The 25305-nt window shown below is 40.6% G+C and overlaps 2 protein-coding genes across 3 annotated transcripts in view; one reads left to right on the top strand and one right to left on the bottom strand.

Moving 5' to 3' along the window:
• The window catches only part of TBCD (tubulin folding cofactor D), a 120867-nt gene that overhangs the window by 17461 nt on the left and 78101 nt on the right, over nucleotides 1–25305 (top strand). For both annotated transcript variants that reach the window (XM_059864302.1, XM_059864300.1), the window contains exons 10-14: nucleotides 1351–1483; nucleotides 2633–2781; nucleotides 3697–3757; nucleotides 4282–4356; nucleotides 7419–7513. In XM_059864302.1, coding sequence (XP_059720285.1) covers nucleotides 1351–1483; nucleotides 2633–2781; nucleotides 3697–3757; nucleotides 4282–4356; nucleotides 7419–7513 — 513 coding nt within the window. The remainder of the gene's footprint in view (nucleotides 1–1350; nucleotides 1484–2632; nucleotides 2782–3696; nucleotides 3758–4281; nucleotides 4357–7418; nucleotides 7514–25305) is intronic.
• ZNF750 (zinc finger protein 750) lies at nucleotides 9775–18071 on the bottom strand. The gene is made up of 3 exons (XM_059864303.1): nucleotides 17926–18071; nucleotides 11877–13509; nucleotides 9775–11462 (listed from the first exon to the last, which is right to left on the bottom strand). The coding sequence occupies exons 2-3, from the start codon at nucleotides 13298–13300 to the stop codon at nucleotides 10760–10762; spliced, it is 2127 nt and encodes a 708-aa protein (XP_059720286.1). The 5' UTR covers nucleotides 13301–13509; nucleotides 17926–18071; the 3' UTR covers nucleotides 9775–10759.

Below are 25305 nucleotides of genomic sequence, written 5' to 3'. Positions count from 1 at the left end.
ATGGGAACTGTTCAGGAAAAGAAAATGTGAGAGACAAAAAATATCCAAGATTTTTAATTATAACAGATCTGAGGATGAAATGGAGGAAAAAATAGGCAAATGTCAAAGCAAGATCCTTTTTGAAGTCACTTGTGACATAGAAGTTGAATTAAAAACAAACACTAGCCCTAGAGTAATTTACATGGGTCTGTAGGATATTTTAGATTCAAGGGTTGGCAGGACTTGGAAGAGGCCTTTATTTATATATTCTTAATTTATTTTCTGTCTTTGAATGATGATGTTTCTGCAGCCTCTTCCTCCTAAACTATCAGTCTCTTGGGCTTTTATAACTGCAAAAAAATCCAGGTTGCTGGAAGGTATTGAAGCAATAATAATCATCACTGGCTTGTTGTCTGCATGGATTGTTTGTTTCATTTGTAATTTCAGTACATCAAGATGCATCACCACTCTTTTTAAAGACTTGAGCAGATTTGTAAGTCATGTCTTACAGTGGCTCAGACTTTGAAATAATTGCATTTTCTTTGATCTCTTTGTATTTTGAAAGCCCTGATATGAGGCTGGGGAAGGAGGCTGCAGAGGGTTTGGCTGCTGTGGTTCCCTCTGAGCAGTGCAGTTGGAAGCCCAGTGGCTCTTTCAGAGCCTGAGTCATTAGTCTCTATTAGCTAATGGTCAACTTCTGAAGAATTCTTTTCAACCTAATGAAACTGCAGAAGGGCTTTTTTATTTGTAACAGCCATAGCTTCCTTGTGAAAATTTTGAATCCTGGAACTTTATCCTCATTAACCCAAGATTCTCCTTTCTCTGTGTTTTTTTACTTGCTGGACAAATAACTTTGTTACCTTTGATGTGCCCAAATGAGAGGTTTTGTGGCTGATTGTTTACACATCCACAGTGTTTCTCATGTGTAAATGTTTCTGGACATCCATCATCATAAAAATTTCAGTGTCAGGATTTGGTGCTGCCTGAAAATACTAAATGAGGAAAGGGAAAGCTTCTTCAGTGTGCAGGAGATTTTCTGAGTAAAAGAATTACATTTTCTAGCTTCTGGTTCTGTTAGACACTGAAAGACACTTGGATTTGTTGCTTCCAGAAACATAAACACTCAGAGAAATGTAGATTATAATTTTCATCATCAAAGCTGATCCTTAAAGCCATCTCCCCTGGCTGGGCAGTGAGGGATATTGCAGCTGTTTGAGCAGTGTCACCTACCACAGAGTAGGTAACGGGGCATTTGCATTTCAGTAGTGCCTTCAAAAATAGAAATCTCCTAAAAAGCTTTCAAAACTTTGAGATGTTCATACCAAGGTGGTTTTAAAAGCAGTTTTTCTGGTGTTTTGTTTTCTTTTACAGCCACTACTGTTCTGGAGTGTCTTGACAGCTGCAAGCTGTCAGAAAGCAATCAGATGGTTCTGCGCAAGCTGGGCATGAAACTGGTCCAGAGGCTTGGGCTGACATTTGTGAAACCAAAGGTAGCAAAGTGGAGGTCAGTTCAAAGCTGAAAAGTTCAAAAAAAAAGGAAAATCCAAAAGCATAAAAGCCACTACAAATACATAAATCCATACATTTGCCTTCTGCCCCTCTGAACCTTCCTTTAAAGAAAAAGAAATCTGTGTGGGATTTTTTCTGCATATATTCTTCATTTGCATTATTTGGAAAAAGGAGAATTCCTCCACTGTATTTAGTTTCCTGTATTTTTTTTCAATTTTGGTACATAAGTGAGTGCTGGGACAAGCCAAATCTGACTTTGCACATTGCACAAGCAGAAGCCTGTTCCTATATAATGCATAACTCACTAAATATGGGAAGACCTTTGTTCTGAAGCTGATTTAGTACAATTTTGTAAGAGTGAACATAACTTTTTCCATTACCTGGTCCTACCCTGATTCGATAGAAAGTTCACAGGGGAAAAGTGGTTTGCAATCCTGCTCTGGTTTTGCATATTAGTCAGGTTTTGGTGTCTGGTTTTACCTACTGCCAGAGGGCAAACTCTTTTTGAGATTTCTCGCACTGATATTTTAAAATTGCAGGCTCCCTTGGTGACTATTTTTATTGTATTTATTTTACTGGCTTTTGAGAACATCCTTAGGCATAGAAAATTCTTTTTAGGTGGAGAATGTACCTTGCCCCATGGCAAAAGTCAGTTTAGCATGTAAAGTCTATCTTTTGTAAGAATGCATCTGCACCACGGGCTAAATATTCGAGTACAGCTTGGTCAGAAAGTACTAAGCTGGCTTTGAGATTTAAAAAGCAATTTTTAATAAGATGATTTTATTAATTTTTTAATTTTTTTTTTTTTTTTTTTTTTTTTTTAGTTTTTGGAGAGACTTTTGGGCATGGGAATTTTGTTTCTCTTTGTTGTTAGCAGTGGAAAATAGGTTATAGTGAAACAGGAAAGGGAGGGATAATGAAAAGGAACTATTTGAATAGTCTGGCTCTTCTCACCTTGGAAAACAGACAACTGGGTCAGGAGCAAGGAGAATGGGATATTTCTCCCTTTCCTTTAAACAGCCACTAAATAACTGGAGAGCTGTGCCCTGGGAGGTGCAGGAGGTGGCAGACAGCCTTTGTGGCAGTGTGTCCCTGCTGCAGCTGGCAGTTCAATCAGAAATCACTGGAGCTGTGTTTGCTGCAGGTACCAGCGTGGCTGTCGCTCCCTGGCTGCCAACCTGCAGGCTCAGGGTGCTGCTGGGCAGAGCCAGAAGAGAGAAGTTGCTGCTGCTGAAGCTGATGATGATGATGATGAGGAATATGACATTCCAGCAGAGATTGAAAATGTTGTAGGTGTGTTAAAGCTGGAGAGAAGTTGTTGCAATGGTGCTGTTGGATTATGCCCTTTTAAATTTAAATTTAAAATTTATACACAAATACAAAATTTATATATAAATACATACTATATAAACCTTCTATTAAACTTGAAAAATTCTCTACAGATCCATTTCTCACATGCTGCAAATTAAACATACGTTGGAAAATTATCTGCTTGGGGCTAAAAAAGTAATGTGGGTATCTGTGCTGCTGTGAACAGCTGGAAAGACTCTGAAACTTCTGTCTGTGCAGCTGATTAAAATAGATGGCATTTGGTCAAATGAGTTGGATTTCAGCATCTCAGTCAGAAACTCAGTACTGGAGTATTTGTTGTAGAATTGGCCATGGAGGTATAAACACACTGAAATACATTTTACCAATTTTATCCAGTTATATAAAAGAGATGCCCTGAGCCTTTTACAAATGAATTAAAATTTATAATGAAATACACAACAAAAACTATGTCACATGAAAGCTGAAGAATTATGGTTTAATTTTGAGACTGTGGTAGTATCAAAGGAACAGCATTTGTTTCTTAATATGCAGTTGTACAGCATGTCCTCTGCTAGCTGGCTGGTGGATATTCTGTAAAGAAATAGGCAAAAACTGCATCAGAAGACTTTTATAACTGAATGTCTAATGAACCTCTGCATAAAGCACCATGGCCTCCATTTTGAATCTTTTACAGCACTTAAAATTTCAATCTTTTTCCATAAACCATTTTGACATATTTCTTGCCTTTTAGTTTCAAGTCATGTGAAAAACAGAATAAATCTAGATACAATACAAAGATTTTTATAGAAAGAGGCAAATGAAGTTTGAACTCCTTAAGAATTTTTTCTATTATCAATAAGAATAATCTGTTTTTTTTTTAAATAAAATTATTTGCAGAACAATTGTTGGTTGGCCTGAAAGACAAAGACACCATTGTGAGGTGGTCTGCAGCCAAAGGGTGAGTTTGTTATGGTGACTGTAAACAATACATATAAATAATATATAACATGGAAAAATGGATTTCTGTCTTGTTCTATAGAAATGTGATGTAATGATTGATAATTTGGGTATATTGCCAGTATTTGCTGTTACTGCAAATGGCTTTAGCACAGCCTGGGGTGGGTGGGTGGGTGCACAGACACTTTTGTCTCTTCTGCTGGTGAAAACTCAGTCAGTTCTTAGGGAATTTCAGGTGGGTTTGGAAATGTTCTGGGCAAGACAAGATTTGAAGAGTGCAAAGAAACATTTCTTCAAAATGATTTTTTGCTCTTTCTCTTTTGAAATGCATTTCTGTGGGGGGTTCACTGCTGTGTAGTTTTTTTTAAAGTTTGAGATTATTGTTTAAGGATATCAGTCTCAGGGCAGTGGAGTGGCATCTTGAAGTCAGGAGGATTCCAGTAGCTAATTTTTTCCCTATAATTTACCAATCAACTGTAGTACTAATGATCCATTGTATGCTTCTTTCTTTTTCTTCTTCTGTAGAATTGGTAGAATAACTGGAAGACTTCCAAAAGAATTAGCAGATGATGTGATTGGGTCTCTGTTGGACTGTTTTAGGTAAAAATCTTATTTCACACTTTACACACATCTAAAACATGTCTGCTTGTGGAACAGGGGGACAGCAGTGAGGAAGAAAGGTTTAAAAATCTGTAAATTGTCTTGCTGTCCTCTCAGATTTCAAAATCTTTGAGGGCACAGATGGGCTAAGGGTATTCAATAAAGAAATTATTTCTGATCTCTCCTTGTGACCCCATACTAAGGTAATGTGCAGGGACTGAAGTAATCTTAGGAAAGATAAAGAAAATGCTCATTAACTTGCTACTTTAGAGATTCCTGCTGTGCTCAAGCTCATGTCTTGAGTTCAGTGTCCATCCTCAGAAACCCAGCAGAGCTGGAAATGATGTTCTGAGGTTCACCAGAGGTGAGAAGAGGCTGAAACATGTAGGGAGAGTGAGGAGTAGATAGGGTATAATAGAGATTTCTGCACTTGGGAATGGTGTGGATGTGGTTGCCCTCTAGGATTTGTGTTACTAGAAGCAAACTGAAGCATCAGGTGGCAGGTTTAGAATAAAGACAGTGGTGTTACTCAGTTTTTACAGTTAAACTCTAAAAACTTCTTGCCATAGCACCTTGTGGATACTGAGAATATTTACCTGAACAAAAAGTCTGCTTGTTGTCTGCAAGCCTCTCCATCATCTGCCAGAGTTTGGAAGTGTTTTGCAGAGTGGATGTGCAGGTTCTCAGACTCTGGCCAAGGGATCTGCTCATGCCTGTGTCAGACAGGATTTGGGGCCAGTGGAGACTCTGCTTGGGGCACCCAGAGCTGTGGGATGTTCTTTTGGGGCACTTTAGTGTTGGATGTCATGGCTTTGCATTCCTGTAGAGCATGTAAAGTCATTAAACAAAAAATTCAACAAGTATCATGTGCTTTTGTTTAATACCAAGTTGCTCATCACAGCTGCATTGAGTGCCTGAAATCTAAATGAGTGGTTTAGGGCAAGCCAATAACAAAAAGAGTTTCTTTATTGGCAAGAAATGCTGCTCAGGAGCAGTTTGTCACTCAGATGGCCCCAGTTTTAAAAAGTGCTTTCACTTTGGTTGTGAGTACAAATAAAGGATGCCAGCTCACAGGATAACACATTAGGAAAAAAAAGAAGGTATAAAGTGTGAAAGACTTGCAAGGAAAGTATCCACTGAGATGATCCCTCACTGTGTTACTGTGATTAATTTAAGAGGTGCTGCTGATCTCAATTATCCCTGGAGCTTCAAAGACCTGTGCTCACTGTGTTTTCTTTCCTTGTTTTTCAAGTCATAGGGATGAGTAATTCAACTAGTAATTGAGTGACCTGCTTTCTTCAGAAACACCTGGGAACAAATGTAGGCAAGGACAGAGAGAGCCTCTGTTGGAGTCTTTGCACTAAATATCTAGAGACCAAAATAGGAATAAAGCAGGTGCTCATCAGAGGCACTCTCTTTTACCTCTTGGGATAAGAAGGAAGGATTTGTTCTGTGCAGACATATCAAAAGACAAGAGTCAGGGAAGAAATGAGTGCTGACTTTTCACAGTGTAGTGAGATTGTCAGCTCAGTTCCACTGGGGTATGAGCCTTGTGTTGCTCAGCATACACATAAAGAATCCTGGAAAAAAGGGGAATGAGGGGCTGAGGAGACCAGCTGATATTCAAAGCTGATTTAATGTAGTGAGAGGTAAAAGTGACAGGAAGGAAAGTGTTACAGAAGCCCAGGTGAGGTACTATGACAGTAAATGTCATGTAAAATATAATGTCTAATGCATGCAAACTGATGTACTTGGGGCAAAATGCTGCTCACTGTCAAAGCCCTGGAAGCCACTGATCTGTGAGAGTGCATCAGGGGAGCGCTCAGCCCTGGCAGGGAAAACAAGAGAAATGTTGGAAATGATGAGGAAAGGGAGAGATGAAACGAAATCACTGAGAAGTGGTTTAACTGAAAACAAGAGAAATGTTGGAAATGATGAGGAAAGGGAGAGATGAAACGAAATCACTGAGAAGTGGTTTAACTGATGGGGCTTTTTACAGGTGGGAAGGAGAAGTGGAGGGGTGGGATTTGCTGGATCTCCCCTGTAAATAGGCCAGAAGGAGGGAGAGCAAGAGGCTGTTTACCATTCACTCTCCCTGGTGCCAGAGCAGGAAGCAGCAGGAAGTGCATTTCCACACAATTATAATTAACCAGTGGAAGTCATTGCCACGGGATGTTATGGGAGCCAAAAGTGTAAAGGGAGTTCAAAAAGGGATTATCCAAATTAATGGAAGAGAGTCCCTTCAGAGGTTATTAAATAATGAGTCCGGCTCCAGCCTCTGGTTCAGCTGTCTCTGTGCTGCTGATTGCCAAAGCCAGGGGGGCAAGAAGGGGATGGGGGTCCTGCTTCTCTTTGGCTGAGCACCTGCTCTCAGAGGTGCAATTCAGAGATGGTGTTGGGAGAGATGAAGCTTGGATATGACCTAGCCTGGCTGTCTTCTCAGGTTCCTACTCCTCGTGTAACACAGAATGAACTCTGTTCAGATTTAATCCTGCAGCATGCCACCTTTCCTCTTTTCACTTCATTATCTGCCAGACCACTAAAAATTATTTACCATTTGGGGTTTTTTGCTGTGTTCATTACAAGTTTCTCTGGTTTATGTTTTCTAAAGGTGGATAAAACTCACTGTTTGCTTACTTCATAAACTCTTGTAATGGGTTTGCTGGGAATTGCCATGTGAACCTCTTTTGCAAGTTAAGGGCTGCATTTGGCACTAAACTCATTAGTTATTTTGGGTATGTTCTGTACTCTTTCTGCCCATGTACTAGGAAGTTGTTTTCCTTTTCTCTATGACTTTCAAGTATTGAATCTTCTGTATTGAGTTACATTTATAGTCATAAATGAGTTTTTTGAGTATTTAATCATATTTATAGCACTGTTTATGTTGTATAAACAGGAAGGAAAACATGTTCAACTTGTATTTTACAAGTCCTTTGCCATCAATAACACAATAAGAACAGGCTGGTTTGGATTAGGGGTCTTTTAACATGTTAGGAATTCACTTTAAGAAATGAAGTCCTGAGAGGGAGGGCCAGTTTTAACAGAATTTGTCCTGACTTTAGTTTCCAGGAAACAGACACGGCGTGGCACGGGGGGTGCCTGGCCCTGGCTGAGCTGGGCAGGAGAGGATTGCTGCTCCCTTCCCGAATCCCAGATGGTGAGTTGGACTTGCTGGCTGTAAGTTCATGAAATAATTGATATTATTAGGCACCAAATGTGTGGCAGTAGACTGGGATTTGCTGATGTGTGTGTGCTGGGTGATGACTGAACCACTGAGTTCTACAGTAAAACATTTGCCCATGGGGATATTTAAGTACTTCTGTCTAAAGCATTGGCTTGGGTGTGCCTTTTTTAATACTTAATAAATATTTCTTTCCAAAATGGAATTAATTTCTTGGGGTTTTCTTCTTTCTTCTTTCCTCCCATGTTTCTTTGTACACTTGTATAAAACAATTCTGCATGTCTCCATATTGTGTCAGTGTCATTATTTAAGCAGAATATATTAAATAATTGATGACTAACTTGCACTTTAAAGCCAGTAGCTTCTGCTGTTTGTTTATGGTTAAATTTCAAAGGCCAGTTTCATGTAATTTATACATGAACTGTTTATGTTTTAAATGGGTTTTTGAAATAGCAAGATGGAAGGAAAAAGAACAGGGCAGAGGAATTGTTTCTTTGTGTGTTCTGTAGTTATCAACATACACTGAATTACAGAGATATTAATGTGATTTTGGTCAATGCCATACACAGTGGGAATGACAAAAGCACAGTGTAGCAGTTGACATCCACTCTTGGGTGCTTTTAAGTGGCTTGTTCTAGATGGTTCTTTGGGTCCCATCTGGTGCTCCTGTGTTGAGCAGAGAATTGAACACTAAATTTAAAAAATGTTTCAAAGCTGGTGTTTTACACTAGAAAGTCAGGGTGCTAAATCTTGTCTAGTTTGAGGATGTGCTGTCAAATATGGCATTTAAAGCAGATTATTACTCTGTCTCCACGGAAGGAGTTCATGTCCATTCTAGCATGTGCTGCATGTGAGAAAGTTTGTGCAGTGAGCCTTCAGTTGGTTTCCCTTTTTTCATTACTTTTGCCCTTGCATGATAAAGGTGAAACAGTTAAAAACCTTCCAGTTTACAGCTGAGGAATCATGAAAGGGAAATCCTCCATAGGTAAATCTGTACTTCAGTTCTGACAAAACCAGAACTGCCCACCTCTGTCAGGGAATCTGGATAACCTCATGACAGATTTTTATTTAATTTGAAGAAGGCAGATCAGATCACCACTGAAGCTGGCTTAAATAATATAATATTATAAATAATATTTGTATGAAGATGGGGGAGAATAAATCCTTGAATTCTTTGGAGGAAACACCAAAAAATTTTTCTTCTTTCACTTTAAAGAAATTCAAATTACCAAGTAAAGAGATACACAAGATTTTTTTTTTAATTGTGGATAATAGTAACTGAAGCTTTCTGCTTTCAGAGATGAGTGAGGCACATAGCTTAAGGTAGTGTGAAGAGTGGCAGTGGTGACACATGACTCTGTAATTTCATGTTTGGAAATTAGGGATTTAGCAGCATCTGACCCTAAGATTGAAGCTTTAATCTTGGACTGGAAAGCAGCTCTTCTCTTTGTGTGATCACATGCTGATGTACAGCTCAGTACCTCACACTGACTTCTGCCCTGCTGCTGGCATTTCAGTTCATTTGGCTTCTTCTGTTACTGCATTGCCTTTTTTCAAACTTACATTGATATTTTTGCCTTTTGCTAATGTGAGTGAAGCTTTTCTCTATGAAGGATTAAATTAAAGATCAGTGTACCTCTTTTTGTTCCTTACCTCAGAAACTGAAGTTCTGTCATATACTGTTTGATTACTAAACTTGTTACAGTGCTCTGTCTGAGCTTTTGGCTCAAAGCAGCACAGCACAAAACATGAGTTAAAAAAATTCTGGGAATTCTGCATTATGTTGAATGCAGGTCCCCTTCCTTGAGTAGGTTTACACCTATTAGTGATGTTCAGGCAGGTGAGGATGCCTCTAACCTGAGTAATGATCAGGGAGAAATGGATACCTGTGGCTTGATGGGAATAATGCTTGTTCTGGGTTTGTTCTCCTTACACTGTGCAAATTTACACAGGGATCAGCCTTATTTTAGTTGAACTTTTGCAGCAGTTTGGACAAGCTGGACAGCAGCTTTAAGGCAGAGGGAATTCTGAGCTTCATTATTTGGAATTAAAAGTAAGGATGAATTAACCTGTGTAGTAAATTTCCATCACTGAAGAAAGCTCCTTTTGTTTGGAATTGATTTGGTCCCAAAATTCTGCTTGCCAATTGAAAATTTAACTAGCAACTTCTTGCTAGCTGTTCTTCAACATAGATAGTGCAGTAAATGTATTTGTGTTCATTAATGACTTTCCATATATTGTAAGTACAGATCACAAGATTTATTTGAAAAATTGCCAGTTTATATACACAGATGTAGAAGTAGGAAATAGTTTTATGGCTGTATGTAGAAGGACACAGAAACTGGTAGTGAGTGATAACACATGTACTGAAACAAGACCTTCACCAGGAGAGTTGGCCTCAGGTGAAATAAATTATATAAATAACTTTTTAGGCCTGGAGTTTGAAGGCTGCTCAGTGTCTGTCTAACCTCAGCAAAGCAGGCACCTGGATTGCTTAGTTCTTCATATTTTCAGTATTGTTTTCATAGCCATTTACTTAAAGTTGAGCATGAACTGCATTTGTTAAACCTGTGCATGCTTTCTTTGGTTTGACTTGAGTCTTGGTCTCAGTCAGTGCGAGAAGAGGTCGCTTACACAGAGTTTGGGGCAGTTTATTTAAAGTGGCCTCTGCCTCTGAGTAACTAAATTTGGTCTGTTGTTCTCTCTTAGGGCAGAATGGCAAAGTGCATCCATACACAGAGCAGTTTTTACAGTATATTCTAAAAAGCCAGTTTTAATCTTAAGCTTGTTTAAACTACTGCACAGTGACATAAAAAGATTTTCAAAGGAAAGAAAAAGACCCAAACCCCCCCCCCATTAGATGAAATTAAGGCTGAAAAAAGACTATGACAGTATGTTATTGAGCAATATTGTTTCTAGAGCTTAAATGTCGTTTAAGAAAAGAAGTTGTAAAAGTTATTTTACATCATACAATTGCAAAAACCCCTTGAAGATTCATCTAATTTACTTTGGCTTTAGCAACGAATGCAAAAATTCACTCATCAAAACCTGAGCTTGTACAAGGCAAAGTTCAATTGCTTAAAAATATTAATATAAAATTATGAACATTATTTACAATGGAGAGATTGAGTGTATCTTCTCATGGGCCGAGCCCAATGAACGAGGGTTTGTAGAAATTTCACGATGATGCTGGTAACCAGAAACTCACTGAAAGGAGGAGAATTAGGACACTCTTGTTCTCTTCCTTAAAGTGAAGACTCTGCTGCAGTCATTGGGCCTGACCCTCTTAGCACCTTGCTGGGATTTCGTGGATTCTTTTTGGTTTGTCCTTTTTTGTCCTTTCCCCTTTGGGTTGCACTGAGTATCCTGAGCGTCAGCCGCGGGCTCCGCGGGCGCGCCGTGCCCGTCCTGCGCGCCGTCGCCATCCAGCCGCGCCGTGCCGGGGCTGTAGGCAGCCAGCTGGCACAGAGCCACAGCTGCTGTCTGCTTCTGCTCATCACAGCTCTCCATGAGCCCCAAGTCTGCAGCCTCACCACGCTGGGCTGCCGAGGGTTTGTCACAGGCACTGCTGCTGGGGGGCTTGGGGACGCACGGCTCCGCTCCGGAGCTCTCCTTCTCGGCGTTCGGAGCAGCGGCGCCGTTGTTGTCGTGGGATGGGCTGTGGAAGGATGTTTTCAGGCTGGCTGTGTTACAGGAATCCTTCACTGAGAGGTTCAGGGGCATGTCCTGCATTTCCAGGAAGCTCTGCCTGTCTGTTTTGGATGGGGTTTTGTACATGTGCTCATGAGTAGGTCCTGTGCTTGTGTCGGGCTTTTTTGAAAGATTGAGGGGACCTATCCCTGTGTCTTCCTCCGTGTTGGACAGCGGCCCCGCGTTGTTCTGGCTGTCGGTCTGTGTGTGTGAGTCTTCATCAGTGACATTGATGCTGGAAGAAACAAGGAGAAAAGAGAATTCACTATCAATTGCTCTTTTAAACTGGGGCTCAGGAAGTGGGCAGGAAGAGGAAGAAATCTAGACTTGTAGCCTAGAAGTCCGACAATTCTGTTGTTTCTCCTTAAATCCCCAAATCCCTTTGACCATACCCATCACTGTAATGGAAGTAATTCCCTGAAGTACTCAAACCCATTGGAAGTACAAAAACAAGGTGGAAATTCCTGGTAATTTAAGGAGAATGAACAGTGTGCTCACTGTAGCATCTTGTGCTTTGCACAGTTAGTACAGAACATATTAACTCACTGCTGTAAATCTAAATATATCTAACAGGCATTGCATGAAATGTGCCCACCTGTCTTTGTGTGTTCCTGGTAAACCTGACAAGAATTGCAAAGTGTTATTTTACCTGTTAGGTGAATCCCCTCTCTCCTGCTGTGCCTGCACTCCTTGAAGGGAGGGCGCTTGGTCCGTGCTTTTTCTCACAGGTCTGAAGGCTGTGAAGTTTTCTTCTGATTGGTCATACTTGCCCAGGGATGTGGATGATGACTTGTTGGAGAGGTCAAACAAACCCTCACACGTGTGGCTTGACTGGGTGAAGTTGGTGGGGCTGGGTCTGCCAGGGGAGCCTGTTGCTGCACTTCCTGCGAGAGGGCTCATTTTGGCATTCTCTCTTTCATTTTGGTCATCCTTAGCATTACTTTTGGCATGCAATAATGTCATTTCTTTCTCATAATCTGCTTGTTTTTTATGTGAGCTTAGAGGGTATTGTTGGGACGGGCTTAAAGAAGCTGGGTACAGCAAGGTGGTTTCTTCCATCAGATGAGAGTTTTGATCCCTGTTAATACCAGCTACGTGTGAAAATCTGTAAAATGGAGGATCTGTTGGCCTACAAAATCCATATGGTATCGGTGGAGTGGAGTGGTACTGCTGGAACAATCGGTAGTGTTCGTATGCTGATGGATTTAGGGGTTTTGGAAGTGGCCCAGGGTGGGGAAGAAAGTGTCTTTGATCTTGTGTTCCATAGACAGAGAGAGCAGAGCTTTCACACTCTGAGCTACCTGGGAGCAGGTAAGGTGTGTAGATAGCAAGCCGGTGCTCATAGAAATGGGGTGAGTACTCGGGGATCATTGGTTGCATGTAAGGTGAAATGGAACCAAAGCCTTTCGTGGGAGCAACTTTGTGTGGAAATTCTGGGAGGAAAGAACCTGCCTTCCACGGGTGAGCCGGTGCGTGAAACGCAGACTTGGTGTGAAAAGGAGAACTTTTGTTAGAGAGGGAGAGGATTTCAGATGCCTCAGTGATTTCTGGGCCTTTGCTGTCTCGGTGTTCTCCGACAGGAACGAAGGCTGAGGGCCTGACCATGCCCTCCAGCAGGGGCTGCACGCTGATGGCACCTTCTGCTGCAGAGCTGGCAGGGCTTAATTCCTTCGGAATCGCGGGTTTCTGTCCTTGAATTGCAGCATTTGTTGCCTGGGTTTGTAACTCAACGTTTTCCTTGGCATCTTCTTTTGTAAAAGGATATTGAGGCTTTGAATCGAGGCTTGACAGTCCGTTTGTGACAGATTTAGAGGAAGTTGGTTTGACGGTAGATTCCAGCTGGTTGATCTGTTTGGGCTCCAGGGAACTGCCCTTCGGGCACTTGATGACACGATCCTGCTCTGACACCAAAGTGATGGAGTTTTTGCAGAGGCCATACTTCATGTGGTTAAAGAGGTGGGATTTCTCATTGCAAGTGAAGGGGCACTGGAAGCACTTGTACTTGAACGGCTTTCCCGGTGGTCTTGGGATGTAATGAGGCTTCTTGGGTTTACGTTCTTTGAGGAGACTCATTCTTTTTTCTGCTTTAAACAATTAAATGTAATGGTTCTTTATAAAAACTTTCTTGTGGTTGGCTTCCCTAGGTTTTAGCCTCGTGATGTTTCCGGTTTTTCAGGTTTCTAGAATCCTTCTTCCCAGGTGAGGAGAAGCAGCCAGCTCCTGTGGTGTCTCAGGGAAGAGGGTGCCGGAAAACAAGGCTTCTGCCACTGGTAGTGCAGGAACTGAAACACAAAGTTTAAAATGAGCTGTAGTGGAGCATTGGATCTAAACACAAAGTAGTGCCTTGTCTTAAGAGCATTCCCCCTCATGCTGTATATGTTGTATTAGTCGGGTATTTTAGAACAGAATAAAAAAGCTGGAAGCAGGCTGCAGTTAGATGGGCACTGACCTTTGGCATCCTCCCGCACCCAAACACAGTCACACAAGTGGCCTAATTTCCAGCAGCAGCACTTGTCACCTGCCTGTGCTGCCAGCTCGGGGGAGTTCTCTTTGAAAGCTGGAGGAACATTCATTGAGAAGATGAAAGTAGAAATCCAGGTGGAGCTGTTGAGAGAGGAGTGGAGTGGGTGGGATGGGAAGAGGCAGGTCCCGGCAGGGGCTGGATGTGGGGCGAGCCTGTCGGGCCGGTCCGGGAGAGCGAGGAGGGAATTTCCTGCTGTGGTGACACAAGGGTGGGGTGCATGGGTCGCTCTTGGGCGGCTGACTGGGCTCTTTCTGAGACTGACCAACCCCTCTCTTCACTGGTGTGGCGTTTCCCAACAGCCCAGTCTCAGTGGATACCTCAAAAGTGCCCAATCTCTCGAAGGATAAAACCACACCGATTTTCTTCCTCTTCCTAATTCAATTAAGAGAAATGAGTGCTGCAGTGTCTGACTAATGGAATCCTCTGCCTGATAAACACATCTCCCATCCTCCTGCTGCTCACAGATTGCACATGGTTAACACGGGCACCCCAGTGCATTAACTCGGGGGGAAAAGTGTCTGACAGTAATTGATTTCTAGGGGAAGGATCTATCTGCCTTTCTTTGGAAAAACGAAGGTTGTGGATACTTCATCCAGCCCGGTGATTCGCTGGGTAGATAAGTCAGGAGGGCTTGTACCGGCTTGTTCCATTATGTTCACTGATTCTGAAGGCGTGAGAAACTCTCGGAGTCAAGTTCTCATGATTTTATAGGATGTGTTATGGCAGAGATCTAAAAACTGATGATTTCATCATGAACTACAAGCATCATTATCAAAATGATGACTGTTGCAAAACCACGTACTGTATCTATTGTGTTACCCGAAACTACAGGAATACTAATTGGAAGAGTGACGAGATAGCTCCATTTTTTTTTTTAAAAAAAGCTTTTTACATAGAAGTTTGAATTAGTAGTATTAAAATACTAAGTTTATGAAAAGAATTGCTGGTAATTATGTGCTGTGAGATTTTAGTTCAAGTAGAGATGTTTTGCATTTCTTAAGTCAGAGATTATTTAACAGAAAATGACAGGCAACACATGATGAAAACTGAAGGGAAAGCTACAGAATTGCTGCTTGGCTCATCAGGTATAGTAATTCTAGCATATTGTATTAAATGTTGTTTCTGATGTCATAGAAGTATTAATTTTGTTAAAATAGTTATTGTGAAGGCACCCTTAAAAATGCAAAGCTGCTCTGCAAGTAGAAAAAATACAATCAAGCTTTTTCTTATAAGTAACAAATGATTAAATGTGCTTCAGATTAATGAAAAAGGAATTTCTAGAGAAGTAGCTTTTTGTTTTTCAGGTTTTAATGAGGTTGTTTGAGTTGGATACTGATACTGTAAGAGCAACAAGGAAAAATGCATTAGCATGTTAAAGTCTCTTCATTGGAGTATGGCTGAAATAGTAGTCCAATAAATTAAAAAAAATTGTATTTTAAAATATTTTAAATAACAATAGCTAGAAATCTTTTCAAATATTAAAAATAATACTTTTACATTAAAAAATAAATAAATGAAATGTTGAGACACAGGAGGAGAGGCTGAGATAGGGAACTGGGCTCTTTCTTCTGCCTTAAGTGAGCTTGTTGCACTTATTTTTACCTAATGATTTGTAACTAGCATGGAAAGTTCGTAATGGACTCGGTCAAGTCAGTTTGTGCCTGTTATTCTTTATATCTTCTTGGAAGTGCTTGTACTAATTATTCTTGAAAAAAGATAATTGTTGTCAAAACTCCATTGCTTTCTTAGGTGAAGCATTGATGATAAGGTCCGAATCTGCATTCAGGTGCAGCATTTATAATAAAGGGATGGTAATTAGATTTCCTTGTTCTTCCAGCTTTCCTTTGCTTCATAATGAAAATTCCTGTGTGTCCTGTCCTCCCCCCTCTGACTTTGTACTTGGTATTTAACTTTGATTCAAGTTATTCCTGTTGGACAGAGCATTAACTATCATTTCTTAACAAGATAAAATGCGTTGTTGCAGTTTTAATGCTGGAAATTTCAAGCCTTGGAGCTGCTGTGCCGTGGGTACAGCAGGAGAGCATTCCAACAGCTTTTTATTTCTTTCTGTTTAATTTGTTTGGATGGCTCCAGAACCTGCTGCTCTGACTTGGGAGGTGCAGAGAGCAGCTTATTTTAAAGGGTGTTTACCTTTCCTAAACTTAGGTCAGGCCAGCCAGGTGAATGTTTTCTTTCTCTCTTTTACTATTTAGTCCCTTTTTTTCTCATGGTTTAAAAATGCCAGTAATAAAATATTTCTGAAGTTAGACAAGTAGGATAATTCTTCCTCTGGTCCCTAATTCACAGGAGTGTCTGGCAGAGAGACATATTTTAGCATTAAAAAAACATTCAAACTATTTGATCACACAGTCAAAAAGGACATTAATGGTTTAAAATAGGTGTAACCAATTAAAACTGTCCCTATATAAATGATGTCACTTACAGCTGTACAATCTATGTTTTGTGCTGCCAAAGCTAGAATTTAGTATTGGAAAGAAAATATCAAAATAAGTAGTTGCTTTTTCCTTTAACTTCAATGCCATCACTTGTGATATCTTTTAAAAAGGGGAAAAAAATCTTCAACAGGAGGATAATTTTTACATAACTTTTTTTTCTTAGATTGAGAATTTATTTCCTGCAGACCTGCTTGTAGAAATGCAGATGCTTATATATTATTATAATTCTCTAGTTTTGAAATGCAGTAGTGTTATTTACTTATATTTTTATTGAAAACAAGTTATTCAGATAATCTTGATCAAACTTGAGGTTATCTTAGTTGTTTGTTTTTGGCTCTAGTAACCTCCTCATGGCTTTCGAACCTGTCGCCCTTTCCAGCCTGACACTGACTGCTCCAAGCTTCCTTCCTCCTATTTTTAAAAGCAGCTTGTTGCTCCCTCCTTGCCTTTAACCTGTTGGCAGGTTCAGAAAACAGGAATGTAGTTGAACATTGTGTGTAAATATATAAACAAAAAATCTCCGTGGGGATAAGTATATACACACATATGCACATGTGTATTCATCCACACACAGATATGTGCATATATATCTGTCCAGGTTGTTTTTTTAGGGTTTTAAGTAGTTTAAATTGTTTAAGATGCCCAGTTGATCAAAGAGGAAATTTCAAAATGTCTTTTATTACAAGCAGGGACAGTAATTACATTTCTTTTTAGGACACTGCTTCAGCAAAGTACGTAACAGCTGCCCATGCCCACCCCATTATTATTGCAGGCTCCTTCTGGTGATGTGGATCTCTCTGACCAGGAGGACTCACTGGGGTGGAACATTTTGAAGGACATGCTATAATTAAAATATTGTGATGTGGCATTATTGCATAACCCAAGGACATGCCATTGTCACCTACCCAGGGTGTTGCAAGAACAAGATTTGTGAGTTTTATTCTAGCTGAGATTTTTCCAGCGATTAACCACCCCTCCCTTCTAAACTTCCAGGTCCTTGAAACTGAAAGATAAATTTTAACACAACTGATTGTTAATTAGGAGGAAGCAGGGGTGAGAGGGGTGGGCTGGGAGGGCAGTGTGTGTGTGAGGTGCAGACCCACGGGAACTGCTCTGTGTGTGTGTCTGGGTGTGAGAGGAAGCTCCAAACACAGATTAAATGACTTGCTTAGGCAGCGTGGAAAGGAAATAAAAATCTCTCTACATACCAAGTTAATAAATCAATGTCTTAATACACTCTAACTGACTAGAAAATAGAAAATGATCTGATTTTCTGCTAAATTTCCAGAAGCTGGAAAAATTAATAAATCAAAGCTGGAACACATTATTTTCACACATTATTTTCAGATGAACCTGACACAACTCTAGGAAGCAGAGCTGGCACAGCAAAACAGCAGTTTTAAGCAATGCAGCTTTTTTGTCATACTTCAATATATTAACTCCCCAAATAAAAAAAAAAATAAATAAAAGGTGCTGAAAACCCTTTGCACCCACAAGAGTTAATTATTGTAAAAACTTGCAAGAGTCAGATTTTCTCTCGGACTGAAATATTCCCCTCTCCTGTTGAAACTTTCTGCTGAAAGCTGAGCCTGGTGCCGTGAGTGCACCTGCTGGAGTAACCCTGGCTGCTGGGACAGCTGGGAACTGAGCACCTCAGCTTTCCTCCTTAACATCAGCAAGGTTTTATTGAAAGAAATGCTCTAAAGCAAGGTACTCACCGGGCACCGGGCTGTCCGAGAGCCGCCGGGCGGGCGCTGCGCTGGAGCTGTCACTGCTGGGAGAGCAGTACCTGTTCTCTGCCTGAGCCCTGAGTGAAACTGCAGGAGGCTGTTCCAGGGGAGGGACCTGAGCGTGTAGGAGTTGAGCCCTCGGGGTGTAGAGATGCACCTGATATTACTCCAGCCTGCAGCTACGATTCATTTGTTTGCGTCCACCGCTCTCATTGAGCATTACCTCAGCATCTCCTATCGAAGGCAGCTCCTGTCGCTCCGTGCCCTCCAACAACCAAGTTTTGCTCTCAGCTCTGGTGCCTGTTCCTTCTGCAGCGTGGGGTCAGAAGTGGCTGAGTTAACACTGAGGATATTTGAAGTTTTGTACAAGTGACTCGTGGGCAGCAGAACTGACTGTACGCAGGGGGTAGCAAAGCTTAGAAAAGAATTTTGCTCATTTTTTGGAGACTGACTTTTTTATTGAATGCCCTTTGTAGCTTTAATATTCTTGCTCTTTTTCTTTTTTCCTCCCCCCCTCTTCATTTTTATTTAAATTTTTGTCCTTCACGAGTCTCCTTTCTGAAGGCGGGACTGAACTGACTCCAAGCTCGCTTGCCACAGGAACCTGCCAAAGCTTGTCTATAATCGACAGCCAAATGCACAGGTCCTGGAAAGGGAAAGGAGTCACTGCAGGCAGGGTGATTGTCACGGCTCTGGCTTTGCTCAGCACCTGTGAAATCCACCAGGGAAATGGCAAAGCCAACTGCTCACCCACTGCTAGCTGCTGGGGCTGGCCTTTCGTTTGTTTTTGGTTAGTTTGTAAATGACATTTCTGGGTGCATGGGCCAGTCACTGGTGACATGGCTGAGCTGCTCAGTGAAATGATTTCCTCTCACACACAGGCTGGCACCAGGAAAGTATTTTTATACTAAAAACCACTCCTGTTAATGCATAAGCAAAGGGGCTTTTGGCTACTAATTCCAATGTTCCAGAGATGTTAAAACTTCTATTCAAAACTGAACACGAGAACCCTCTTGTTTCACCCACTGCTGTGGAGATAAGACAGCTGCAAGTTACCAAAACTTTACATGTATTTGATATTTAATATTTATGTTTTATATTTATATATATAAATGGATTTTATAGTTAGCAAAAGTAAGATTTTTTGGATTGAAAATTATTAAGGAAATTGTCTGGACAAAACCTGTTCAGAAAGTGGATAAAAGTTGTTTGAAAATAAGTCTTTAAAGTCTTGAAAATCTGTCTTTTAAGACACTTTAAAGCAGCATCTTAAAAATAATTTTAAAGGTGTTGTCTTTGGTTTGGTGGATTTATTTACAGACATCTACTTCCCTGTGTGGGTATGCAGGTCATCATGCTTCCTCTTGCTGGGCTGATGTAGCTTTTCAAAAAAAAAATTCAAATTATAAGCAATCACTAATTTTAAGGTAGAAGAGTGGCTTTTGTGGTATGTTTATTTTTTCCCTTAATTATTTTTTTATTATTATGTTTCTATAATGCAGCATAGCAGTATAGATGGTGTAATATTGCTGTCACATTACTCTCCAGGTGTTTGTAAACCCTTTGGATTAAGATGGGATAAATTCTTCCATTTGGTTGTAAAATATTTTGAATAAAAATTTGTGTATTAGAACTTTCTAAGGGAAAAAGGGAGAAAGACTCTATTCAGAAACATCTCAGGAAGAAAATTTCAATTTGTGGCACCTAGAGGAAGCTGTTGGACTCCCTCAATTGAGCAGACTGAACTGGAACTTTGATTTTATTTTTTTTAACTTCTCCCCATTGCCTGACCTTGTATTTGGAGGGGAGCTGTGGTGTCTAGATGCTGCACTGACCCACAGAAGATGTTTTAAACCCAGCTGCTTCCTGGAAGTGCTGTCACCACTCAGGTCAGTGAAATCAGCTGCAAGTGAAGCAGAACTGGAAGAAAAAGAGCAGCAATGTAAAGTCTCCTTTGCTTGGGCTTGGATGATATTAAAAACCCAGATCTGAGTTTTTCACTGATGGACCCCAGAGCAGGACCATGAGAACTGCTGTTTGTGCAGATTTGTAGAAACACTAAATCATGATTGCAGTGATGTTGTTTCCACACTTATTTTTAACTGACTCAATCACATCCTGTCCTATCAGTGACCCCAGTCCCCTGTTGGTAGCACCTTTTTCATTTACCTGAAAATTTTTCTTTCTTTTGCCTGAAAATTTTTCTTTCATGTACAGGTCAGATTAATTAGGAGCACCAGGGCAGACACAGTAAAATTTGGATTTATTGATATGTTTCTGCCAAGTTGCCTTTTTTTAAAATGTGGTGATTTTTGTATCTTTGTGGGGCTGAAGCTTTGGGTAGAATATACTTCTTTATTCTAGGTTCTTTTTAAATTTCAGTATTAAATAAGTGTTGTTCAGCTGTAGCTGAATTTAATGGATTTAGTTACTGTAGCATAATTCTGTAATTCTCTAAATGTTACAAACCTCCTTGTATGTGCTTTTATATGAATTTTTTTGCTCAGCTTTAGCACTAAACAGAAAACCAAATGTCAGTTGCAGACACTCTGCATCCAGATGGGATAAATTTCCCCTGATCTGGGTACACCTCTCACCTCATTTCTGTTTTCCCCTTCAGAATTCCATTCCCTGGATGTACCAGTGTGTGCCAGGTGTTGCTCCAGTCCCTTAGCACCTCCACATTAATCAGGGAGTTCTTGCCCTTCTGCTCTGATGCCAGACTGGCCCTGCTGGTTGCCCTCAGGACTCCAGTGCTGCTCCCAGGGGATGGCCACTGGTTTTTCCATCACCAGGAATTTTTTCCAGGTCTTTGCAGAGGTGCCTTAGCAATCTGTGAGCTCATTAGCTATTCCAGGAGAGCAGCAGGATCCCAGGTAAATGTGGACACTGGTGCTCATAGAGCTGGTGAAGCTCAGCTTCCCACAAACAAGTGCCTTGGAACTGCAGGGTTTCCCTGTGTCACCTTAGTTGTGCCTGCATTTGTGGCTTTGAGATAATAAAGTCCTTTTTTCTCTCTGGGATCAGAAGTTATAGAAGAATTTGTAAATCCTTTGGATTAAGATGGGATCAATTCTTCCATTTAGTTGTAAAATATTTTGAATACAAAATTGTGTATTAGAAATTTCTGAGGGGAAAAAAGGGCTCTCAGCATCAGCATGTTTGGGCTGGGTTGTTCCTCACCATTCCCAGAAGGGGGCAAATGGATGTGAATGTAATTGCTGGAACTCACACCATGCTCTGAAACATGACGTGATTCTCCTACAATATTCTCATAATTATTTTTTTCTATCCCATATGAATAGTTATTAGTCTTAATGCTTTTTGAATAACACCTTTGAAATGTGCCTTTGTTTTTCCTAACAATCCAGCCCCTGACTCCAGAGATAGGTCTGGGCAGATTACTGTGCTTGGGCTTGGGAGCCACTTGTTCAGATTACTGGAGCAAATTACTTGTATGGGAAAAGAATAAAAGCTCAGCAGTTAATAGCAACTGCAGATCCCATTTTTAGATATTTATTGTGGCCTGTGCTGTTTGGTCTGGAGCTAGGATGATCTTTCTCTGGGTTCCCATCCTCGCCCTTGGGCAGTGAAACATCTTGGGGGAAGTGGGAAACAGCAGGAATTGGGACTGTAGGCAAAGGGATGAGCTGTTTCTAGGGGAGGGTTTTGAATGGTGACTCTTTTCCCTGGCAGCCATTCTCACAGGGATGCAAAATGCACCTTCAGCTTCTGCCTGGTGCTCTGGTTACAATTCTCTTTCCAAATATATTCTTTTAAAAGTGATTTTCGTGCCAAATGTTTTTTCCTTTTCTACTTTTGTTTCAAAACTTACACCAGAGATTTTGAGTCAGTTTTCTTGCCTCCATGATAGTTTTTCTGATAGAATCCAGCAGCAGGACCTGAGTTGTGCCATGTGCAGTGCTAGGGTAAATAAACTCATTTTTCTTTGAGCCATACCTGACATGGGGCTGCTGAGATGCTGCTCTCACCAGAGAGCAGGGAGGCATAGAACAAATATTCTCAAACTCAACATATTTTTAGCTTTCAGTTATTTTGTGAAACATGCCAAATTTTATAAATATTTATATGATTAATATATATTGTTTAGTATTTCAATATATTTTTAAAGTGGGGAATCTAAACCAGCAAATATAACCTGATGCTTTATTTTATTTCATTGAAAAATACTGATGCTGCAGCATGGCTGTTATGGTTTTGCATTCAAAGTTTCATGTTACTACTCAGCTGTAAAATTTCAGTTGTTATTAGACGGGATCAGGCAGCTTAATTTGCATGTGGGAGAAACCTTTTTAACAAAATAGCCTGAAGTTAACTAAAATCTCATGATCTGGTGATGGATTTGTGTGCCATTCCACATTTGGAATTGCATCACCTCAAAACTCAATATTCCTTACTCTCCAATGTATGCTAGAACCAAAAACCAACATTTCAGTGTGGTTTCAGTATGATTTCACAGCTTCTGTTTTGTGCTGTATTTGTGGTTTTGTAGGCTTCAGACTATTATTTATAGGGTTTTTTTTTTTTTATTTCATTGGGTGGGGATAAATACTAAACAAACAAGAGAATCCTAGTTTACTTGAATTTCTGGTTTGCTTGTGAAAGGACGTTATTAAAATTTCTCTTGATGACAGCACAGTATAAACTTTCCAGCTAATAAGGTGTGTCATGTAGAGGAACATGAACCTTCCTGGGTGTTCTTAACGTCTTGGTGGTGAGCTGAAGAATGTTCTGGTGTCACTCTCAAGGACTTGCTGAGCTCTGAGTAGTCCCAGTCTCAAATATAATCCATATTAGTGTTTCACCAGGAAATAGTGCTCACTGTGCATGATGTGCTCCTGTTTCTGCTATAAAATCACATGTGTGTAAAGTGAAGGTTGAAAACATTTGCATCACTGAGGGGTAAGAAAAGGAAGCCAGGGAAAGCAGGCTGGAAGAGCCCTGTGGTTACACTTTCAGTGAATTTGTGCTTATTTTGGGAGGATTCCAGCCAGGAAGATGTTACTTTTCATCTTCCTGCTTTCCTAAATACCCTTACCCATTCACAAGGGATAGACTGGGATAGTCCAACAGTCCCTTGCTCCTTTTTAAACTGTGGCAACAATAAAATCAGCATTTGAATAGAAGGAAATAATGCTGATGGGATCCAGGGAAATTGGGACATTCAGGAGTCTGGTACTGATGGGTGTGTACAACTGATCTGAATCTGGAATTTGATTTTTTTTTAATGACAGAATAAATGAAAAGCAGTTATAAAGAGTGAAAAATGTGCAGAACCAGCCTTAATTTCTTCAGTTCATAAGTTACCTTCAGAATAAAAGGAGCATGAAGAAACTGTAAGAAGGAAATAGGGAGTGTTAAAGGTCTGTTGGTGAGGGACCTGGGGCACACTGGAGAGGGGACTTGGCAGGTTACAGTATCATGGGATTCCATGATGCTTTTTACATTTTCAGAGAGGTCACACCCAACTCTACCAGTATCCAAAAAGAGCCTGGCTTAGGGACATATTTGTGAACTGTTTCTGCTGAATGGTAAGCTCTGGTTTAAATAGGAAACACTGTTTAAATAGGAACAACTTCTCTCAGTTGATGTTTGCTCTCTGTTTTAAAAATATCCCATTGTCAAGTGTATTTTTGGTGAAAAGTTTGTATGTATTGAAGTCTTTGCTGCTGTCAGAGGGTTTCAAATGGACTCAGCCAGTCTCAGTAGCAGATACTGCAGCCTTGAAGGAATATCTGTGTACATGTGACTGCTGTATCTGTGGTTTTAAAATTGCCTCAGCTTTTGGTGCCTCGTTGATTTTCTACCTTTCTACCTTTTCCACCTTGTTGATTTACTATTGTTAATTTTTTCTTGTTAACTTGGTTAGAATGGATATGTGCTCTGGGGCAGTACCCAGTTTTCTCTTCCTGGTACTGGAAGAAGGTTCAGTCAGGTGCTTTTAGGGAGAAAAGACTGGATTCCTGTGTATGTTGTATTTTTATCTGAGAGAAGAGGAAATGGTGCTTACTGATAATTATATATAACTAGATATACTTTAAAAAACACCCAAAGTCTTATTTGTATAGAAAACTCTACACACAGTGGACAAAAGGGGCATTTTTGCTTGTACAATCTCACTTGGGCCATTTATTAAAAAAAACCCCAAACATAAGTGAACCCAGTACTGCTTGCCAGTGCATTTTAGGAGGAGGTTTAACTGGGACCAGGATTTGAATAGTCTTATGGAAATGCATTGGGTAGCTTCTTAAAGTTGTTTACATTCTCAATTTTTAAGGATTGCCTTCTGTGTTTCTTATTCCAGAGAAATAAGTTGTTTGTTATAGATTTGCAGCAGCCAGGGTTGGAGGAGAGGGATGATGAATCAAGAAGTCAGGTTTCTGCACTGTCTGTTGGTCTGCTCTGTAGTGGTGGTGAATTGTGAGGCTTTTGGCAAAATTCCAGGTGCTTTTCATCAGAGATACAGGAAGACCTGGGGAAAAGAAAAAAAAAAAAAAGAAAAAAAAAAGAAAAAAAAAATCTACCTGTCTTCGGTGGACTCTTTAGAAAATTGAGAACACCCAAACCTGAAAGGCTGGTTGTGGAGGAATTCCTTCTCTCTAACACCCAGGTGAACTTTAAAAGTGATGCATGGTCTTGAAAAGAACCTTTAAAAAGTTATAATGCCTATGTCACCGTAATAGTTTTCAAATTAGCAAGGAAGCATTATAAATAGTGCAGATTTATTTTTTTTTAGTAGCCAGCAGGTATGAGCAGGAAGAAATGCTGTGTCTGGAGCTGCAGCAGGAAAGGTCCCTCCCCCAGCAGCACTGGGAGATGGGGTAAACATTGAGCAGGAATAAATGACAATGAATTGCTTCTGGCTTTTTCACCACGGGGTTTATCTTGGTATTGCACAACTTTAGCCTTAAGGCTGGGCTTTCTTGGGTGATATTTCTTTTCTGACACACAGTGTTATGAGTTTACAGGATTTTTATACTCCTCTAGAGTAAGTAATTCATTTGCTCAGTAGGATTTCTCCACAAGCCTGTTCCTTCATGTCTTTAACTGCAGTTTGCTGTTGGCTCAGTCTAGGCAGAGCTCTGTCAGCTGTACACCTGTGTGAAGGTCTCTGGTCTGGCCTTGGGTGTGATTGGTAGGAGAGTCCCCAAAACACAGAGTGCTCAGTGTTTCAGAGCTGTCCTGGGTCAGCTGCTGCTCTGGGTGCAAGCCAGGCAGGGGGCTTTGAGCTTTCAGGGCTGTGTTAGGTCAGGATGTTGGGATGGAGTGGAGTGTTGGGATGGAATCCAGATCTGGCTGCTTCCTGCTTGGCCCCTGGCCCCACTCCAGAGCCCTCGCTCCTGTCAG

The sequence above is a fragment of the Haemorhous mexicanus genome, chromosome 20 (genome assembly GCF_027477595.1).
Source record: "Haemorhous mexicanus isolate bHaeMex1 chromosome 20, bHaeMex1.pri, whole genome shotgun sequence".
NCBI lineage: Eukaryota > Metazoa > Chordata > Aves > Passeriformes > Fringillidae > Haemorhous > Haemorhous mexicanus.
The sequence above is the reverse complement of the archived record's forward strand: the minus strand, read 5'-3'. Positions and strand labels throughout refer to the sequence as shown.

Bases quoted from the DNA above. Each gene is read 5' to 3' on its own strand.
- ZNF750 (XM_059864303.1), bottom strand. From the start codon at position 13,300: ATGAGTCTCCTCAAAGAACGTAAACCCAAGAAGCCTCATTACATCCCA. The intron at 11,463-11,876 runs GTAAAATAACAC...TGTTTCTTCCAG, and splicing joins AGAGGGGATTCACCTAACAG to CATCAATGTCACTGATGAAG.